At 28.3% G+C, this 7,398-nt stretch overlaps 1 protein-coding gene across 2 annotated transcripts; it reads left to right on the top strand.

Moving 5' to 3' along the window:
- The first annotated feature begins 2,484 nt into the window (after window positions 1-2,484).
- LOC137820324 (SNAP25 homologous protein SNAP33-like) lies at window positions 2,485-5,064 on the top strand. Of its 2 annotated transcripts, none has more exons than XM_068624354.1 (6): window positions 2,485-2,649; window positions 2,910-3,397; window positions 3,519-3,612; window positions 3,700-3,830; window positions 4,543-4,640; window positions 4,804-5,064. In XM_068624354.1, the coding sequence occupies exons 2-6, from the start codon at window positions 2,948-2,950 to the stop codon at window positions 4,901-4,903; spliced, it is 873 nt and encodes a 290-aa protein (XP_068480455.1). In that variant the 5' UTR covers window positions 2,485-2,649; window positions 2,910-2,947; the 3' UTR covers window positions 4,904-5,064. The 2 variants fall into 2 exon arrangements, with proteins under 2 accessions (XP_068480455.1, XP_068480454.1); XM_068624353.1 differs by having other exon boundaries at window positions 2,777-3,397.
- Window positions 5,065-7,398: the final 2,334 nt, after the last annotated feature.

The following is a 7,398-nucleotide window of genomic DNA, read 5'->3' as shown; positions in this document are numbered from 1 at the left end:
GTGCATAAACCTCAACTTGTGTGGTTGTTGTCCTACGAGCCGATGTGTGTTTAGGGTTTGGATACTTTATTGGTTGATGAGACACAATAAAGTTTTATACTTGTAAATTGGGTGGGATTAGATATACTTTTTAAACATGTGTTTTGTATGTTTTCTGTCAATTTACTTAGGTTTAAACTTTGATTTTATGTATAAGGGTTGGGGTATCCCTGAAATACCTCTATTAATTTATTTTATTCTTTGTTGATAAAAAATATATAAAATTAATGATGATATAATTTACACAAATATAATCTGATTCTTATATATAATTTAAAATAATTACAAAATAAATCAACTAAAATTATTTATATAATTTTTTTATAGATATATTTATTAAATATAATAAATTTTTTTATTTAATAAATATACCATTAAATTATATGGTAAATGTTAATTAAATATTATATATACAAAAATAATTTTGTTTCTAATTTATTTTCTTAAAATTTAGTATTATGAAATTTATTTATTTTTATTTTCTTCGTTGTTATTTTTCTTTCTTAATAAAATATTTACTTAGTTATTGGTCTTTGTAATATGTTCACATTTTGCTTTTCGTCCTTATAAATTTTTTCAAGGGAATAATTCAAACTAAAAAGAACAATTTGGGGACTAAAAATAATAATAGATACATTAAAATGATTAAAATAAAATAATAAATACAAAACGAAAAAATATTTTATAGGGACCAAAAGTCGATTAAAATTCTTTAGAGTAAAAAATATAAAATAACGTGGAAGGCTAAAGTTGCATTTGAAGGATGTTTGAACGAGATTTTGTCATTAAGATATTGAAAGCAATGGTCAATAATTTATTATGGCTCTAATCCGATAAAAAAAATAAGTTTTTTCATAATTAAAATTAACTTGTGACTGATTTGTATAAGTTGTATCCTAAAATAACTTTTCCAAATATTATATTTAATCTATACATAAATTAATTTTAACTTATGTAAATTGATGCATTAATTATTTTGTAAAATACAATCCCTTCATTCTAGAAAAGGAAGTTGAAAAAGAAAAAAAAAGCTTTTAATTTTGATAAAAGTATAAATTTATAATAAAAATTAAACTTATTAAGTGGGAAAAAATAATTTCAAAATATAAACACGTGACATTAATTAATATTAGACAAATTTATTATTAGCAAAAATAAATAAATCATCTACGACTTTTAGTCTAAGATGGCATCCACCCTATTACATCTTAAAAGGTCCACCGTAGATTAATTCCAAGGAGGAAAAATTGACTGAACACATATTTGAAAAAATATAATTTTTATTTAATAAAATATAAAACAAGTTTAATTTGATTCATAAATAAATGGGATTTTTAATTGATTTTTTTTTTCAGTTCAGTTGTTTATATATATATATATATATATATATATATTTAACTGAAATTTCATATTGTAACTTTTTTATATACATTATACAATTATAAACTTACTTCTTTTAATATAAAGTAATAAATAAATTAGAAATCAATACTATTACGTTTCTAATATTATTATTATTATTTTAGTTTTTCATGAAAATAAATATACTTAAATGTTTATTTCTCTAATGAATAAAAGAAAAACCAGAAAATTGTTTTATGACCTTAGTTCAATATATTTAACATTTTAGTCATTTTTTTTCAAAACTATTAATATTTTTTATAGATTTAAATATGGATTCAAAAAATGCTTTTTCGCCTTTGGTTTTTTACATAAATTTTAATTTTAGTTCTTATACTTTAAAAGTAGATTAATTAGTTCTCAAACTTTAAACATATGTAAACTTAATCATTGTTTTTTACATAAAAGTTAATTTTAGTTCTTATACTTTTAAAGTAGATTAATTAGTTCTCAAACTTTAACAACATGCAAACTTAATCCTTCTATGATAAAACAATCACTACTAAATATTAAATTTAAGTATAATAAAGAACAAATACCATTCATATAAATTTATTTCTTTTATCAACTTTGTAAAAAGTTGCCACTAAATATTAAATTTAGTTATAAAATAATTAAAACTATTATTTCTAAAAGTTGAATGAATTAATATACCAATTTGAAAGTATAAGGACTAAAGACAATTTTGAAAAAGAAAAATAAAAAAATAAATTTCTATTTTTAAAATAAAATTAATTATTTTCTTAACTTATACTGCTTTTAATTTTGATATATTTTTACACACTTTCAATTAATTAAGTTATTTTAAATATTCTAAAATCAATAAATTTAATTAATCATAATTGGATGATATATATATATATATTTATTTAACACGTAATAATAATTTATTCACATGAGATACTAAATAATACAGTAATGTTTTAATTTAGAGAAAATAATAATATTTAAGTTTTATATATTAATGTTAAATATCAACAAATAGAAACAACTTGGTGTAAGAAAATTGACAACTATAATTTAGTGCAATAATAATAATAATATAATATTAATTCAAACAAACGCATACGTCAGCAGCGAGCAATTCCCACAGGAAAATTTCAACGCCATTTCGCAGAGCTTCCGCGTTGAAACCATCCAATCTCTTAACCTTAAATTCGTTGTCTTCACTTTCTTCCTTCTTTCGTCTCATTACATTATCTTCTGCAGGTACCTACGTCTCTTCCTTTCTCCTTCTACCACCGTGTTCTGCTTTCACCATTCTTTATATATCTTTTTTTTCACTTTCAATTTTGTGACTCTCAGTACGTTTTAACTGCAATTTTGATGATTTCAGCTTAATTTCTATGAACTTGGATTCATCGTAATTTCAAAATTCAATTTTGAGTAGAGGGTTCGTGCTATAGAGCTTGATTTTGATCTTTGGATTTTTGCTTGTTTGTCTTTCCGGGGTCAAATTGATACACAAGATCATTGTTTCCTTGAGAAAGAGAGAGAGAGAGAGAGGATGTTTGGTTCAAGGAAAACTCCTTTGAGAGAGGCTAAACCTAGCTCTGTTGGTCCTGTCCATAACCCCTTCGATTCTGATCAAGAGTCAAAAGATAAAAAGTATAATTCCTCTAAGAAGACTTTAACCAACACCAACCCCTTTGATGATGGTGTTGAGGTCAGTGGACACTCTTCATCATCTTCCTATGGCCTTTCTTCTGCTCATAGAAATAGGTATAAGAACGATTTCCGCGACTCCGGGGGGTTGGAGAGTCAATCTGTGCAGGAATTGGAGGACTATGCTGTTTACAAGGCTGAAGAGACCACAAAATCAGTGAACAGTTGTTTGAAGATAGCTGAGGAAATGAGAGAGGATGCTACCAAGACTCTGGTGATGCTGCACCAACAGGGGGAGCAGATTACAAGGAGCCACCATGTTGCTGCTGATATTGATCATGATCTGAGTCGGGTATCGATCTTGCTATTCCTCAGTTATATGGGCAGCTTCTTCATCTTGTGAAAAAAAAATGTTGCTGCTTCAATTCGTATTCTTCGCTACTATTTTGACTGTTTTGTTGATGTATTTACAGGGAGAAAAACTTTTGGGATCTCTTGGTGGCATGTTTTCCAAAACTTGGAAACCGAAGAAGACAGGCACGATAACTGGCCCAGTTGTTTTTGGAGGTTGGTATTTTCTCCCCTTTCATCTTTTTTATTTCAACTGATTTGGGTTGTATGATAATTGTATTTGTTATGTTCTTCACGATATAGATGATCCTGTGAGAAGAAAGGGCAATCACTTGGAGCAAAGAGAGAAGTTAGGATTGACTTCTGCTCCTAAAGGCCAATCAAAGTCACGGACAACACCTTCTGAGTCAACAAATGCGTTTGAAAAAGTCGAGGTTCGTATTGATTTGATGCAGATTTAACTGTTCGTGTTGAAGTCATTTGAAGTGCTGAACATGACAAAGCTTCAGTTTCTTAGTGCTTTGATGTGTGATTAATATCTGAATATATGTGTTCTTGTGTATGACACTCTTTTTAAATCAGTATTTGTTAGATTTATGACAATTACGGTTGTAATATAATTTTAAAAAGGAAAAATATATTAATTTTTTAAAAATTTAAATTTTATTGTATAAATTGTTATTATGATTATAAAAATAAGAAACAAATCCTTCTGAAAACATTTTTTTTTCTAAAAATAATTTGAAACATATTTGTGCTTATAAATCTTTATTGTCAATTTATATAATTCATAATTATATAATATATATCTGTGTTTTCGTGTCCTACATTTTAGAGATTTTATGTATCTCCGTGTCCGTGTCGTATCAGTATCCTGTGTTACATAGGTTCTTGTAGTATTATTCTGCTTCTGCTTGTCCTTAATGACTACCATATCACTAGTATCGAGCCAACCATTTTATTCAAAAAGAGACAATTTTGCAACTATCCTCCCCCTTCTGCACATAAACCATCTTATTCTATAGTCAATATTAGTGCACTCTGGATACTAATTTTTGTTTTGTGACTTTCTACTTTGCCTTGTAGAATATTGTAATACATTTTCTTAGCGTCGAACTCAGCTAATGACTAGAATGTCCTGAACAGGTTGAAAAGGGAAAGCAAGATGATGCACTCTCAGATATAAGTGATCTCTTGGGAGAACTGAAAGACATGGCCATTGATATGGGATCTGAACTTGGGAGGTAAGTTTATTGGATTCTATGCTATCTCTAATTTTACCTTACAGACATTCTTTGACGCTGACAACAATGTTTGCTCAGGCAGTACTACTAGTTAATAATTATTCAGAACCGTTTCACTTATTTCAAGATGTCATAATTTATACTGTTTTTGATAATGTTGCAGGCATAACGATGCCCTGAATGGTTTTGACAAGGATATGGAGAAGTTGACCATCCGTGTGAATGGTGCTAACCAACGTGGCCGTCATTTGCTTAGGAAATAGGGGTGTATATCATGAGACTGATACTAATTTTTACTATACATTTTTCAATTGAAGGAGCTTCCAATGTTCCAGGATTCTGCTTTCAAATATAATAATGTACAATCCACTTGTGAAATATTTGTCTCTGAAATATATATAGTATTGATTGATTTGTGAGATTATTTATGATTCTATTATCCACATCGTGATTCCTACTTTACCTTTTCTGGGCATGGTTCATTCTATAACTCGTATTTTTTTACCAAGAAATTATACTTTGTATTGAAGAGTTTTTTTTTAACTATCAGGGAGTTCTTCGTGCTATTTCTCCTTTTGATTTGGGGTAACATTATGTAGTTTTGCTCTCCACTGCTTTGGTCTTTTCAGAGTTTCAAATAATTCTCTTTTAGGTCTTCCATCTTAATGTTTGATTAAGTTTATTTTAGAGAAATAATAGATTATTTTTGTTAACTTGTTACGATAAATTTCCAAATTTCAAATTTAAACCATAGTAGACGAACTAATCTAACATCTTAACAAAAGAAAATTTAACATCATACCTTCTCAGGGCAAATTCTTCCTATGACCTTCATGTGTTTCTTCTTACACCTCCATTATTCAAAAAATACTAAAATTATCATTCTCATTTAGATTTTAGGAAAATTGGTATACAAATTTTGCATTTAAATTTATTTTTTTTAGATAGCACAAATCAAAATATAAATTTTATATTCTGAATTCTACAATTCAAAATACAAATTTTTGCATTTAGCATTTCGTATTTCAGAGTTCAAAATGTAATATTTGCATTTTGGATTATACAAATGATGCAAAATTTCATAAATATTAACTTTCAAATTATTAAGAAAGTCTTTAGATTCCATATTCAATTTTTTTAAAAAAATTAATAGAATATGGGGGATAATTTTGGTATTTTTAGAAGTATGGGTGAAGAGGAAAATATGGAGGTGTGGGAAGAGTTTACCCCTTCTCAGTCTAGGTGTAGAGACCAACTTTGTCTAGGGTTTTGGGCTTTTATATTCAACTTTATATTGGGCTCATTTTTACTAGGCCCATGCATAGTCATGCTTAAAGGCTTTTTCTTCTTGTACCCCATGTTTTCAAGCTACAATCCATAAATTTTGAAATTTCAATTTTATCATTATGAAAAAAAAATAATTATGGTGAGTATTGAGTGAGTTGGTGTTGTAGTGTTTGGATATGTTTGTGAAGGTTTTGTGCTTGGTAGGTGGTGGTAGTTAGTAGTTGGTGTTGGTTGTTGATTGTTTTGGATTGTGCAATTCAAACATCTATCAGATTATGCAATTTGGAACATAAAACTTAGATCTTTGTATTACAAAATATATAATTCAAAACGACAAATTTGTATTCCATGATGTACACTCTGAAATACAATATTATATTTTCGATAGTACATTTTGAAATACAACTTTGTTATTCTGGATTGTATTCCAAAATGCTCAATTCGAAATACAAAATTTGTATTTTGGTACGTATAATCTAGAATACAATATTTGCATTATGAATTGTGTGTTTTGGAATACAAGTTGTAAAAACATAGCATAACCACCTGATTGCGGTGTTTGAAACTAGTCATACATGTGGGCAAGCACAACAACCTCAATTTGTTTGTAAGGGATCACAAGTTTTCTTAACTTGCGACTATGGGAGACCAACTCCAGTTCCTCTTAAACCTAACAAAATATGGTTGTATCTAAATAAAAATAATAACATGTGACCAAATAGCTTTATATTAAGTGCAATTTTTAAGGGATGGAGTGGAGGACTATAAAACCCAAGAAAGGATTCAGGAATAACATAAATAATAATAGATATGAATCATAAAATTTAGTTTTAATTACCTTTTTGGTCCCTACATTTAGGTCAATATTCAATTTACTACAATGACTTTTTTTAAAAAAATTAATTTGATTTTAAGGTTTTTTAAAATGTACTCAAGTTGGTCAATTCTGTTAAATTTGGACCAACGACATTAAGTTCTTGTGATGTGGCAAAAAGAAGTGAAAATGTTGACCGTGAAGTGTTATACACATTGAAACTCTTATGTACATGTAGGACACATTTAGGGTTTAGGATTTGCCCCCTTTTAGGGGTTGGTTTTGTCCTTTGGATTGAAGGTTTTGTGAGGTTTGTGTTCTTTGTTGGAGTTTTACTACACTCCATGTCCACTTTCTGGCAAGGTTATGGAAACAGTAAACATCAACAATTGTGATGGTAAGGTAGTATCAAGATTTTGGAGGTCTCAACACCACATCATAACTGAAATTGCGATTGTAACATCATGGTTTCGGATGCCTCAGCTACCAAGTTGCAACCAAAATTGTAGCCACAATTTTCAATAACATCAACAATGACAATTTCAAACCTTGCTCTGTGGCGTCTTAACAAAATTGTAACACAATATAGTAAAGTTTGAATAAAATAATTTAAGTAAATAGTAAACCCGTGAGTGACGCACTTACTTAGTAACTAGA

The sequence above is a fragment of the Phaseolus vulgaris genome, chromosome 9, assembly GCF_000499845.2.
Source record: "Phaseolus vulgaris cultivar G19833 chromosome 9, P. vulgaris v2.0, whole genome shotgun sequence".
Taxonomy (NCBI): domain Eukaryota; kingdom Viridiplantae; phylum Streptophyta; class Magnoliopsida; order Fabales; family Fabaceae; genus Phaseolus; species Phaseolus vulgaris.
This window is presented reverse-complemented; position numbering and strand designations above follow the sequence as displayed.

What these genes read in the sequence shown, in the direction of transcription:
- LOC137820324 (XM_068624354.1), top strand. Translation starts at nt 2,948, where the DNA reads ATGTTTGGTTCAAGGAAAACTCCTTTGAGAGAGGCTAAACCTAGCTCT. An exon ending in TGGCCCAGTTGTTTTTGGAG is followed by an intron (nt 3,613 to 3,699) that starts GTTGGTATTTTC and finishes TTCACGATATAG; the next exon opens with ATGATCCTGTGAGAAGAAAG. An exon ending in ATGCGTTTGAAAAAGTCGAG is followed by an intron (nt 3,831 to 4,542) that starts GTTCGTATTGAT and finishes TGTCCTGAACAG; the next exon opens with GTTGAAAAGGGAAAGCAAGA.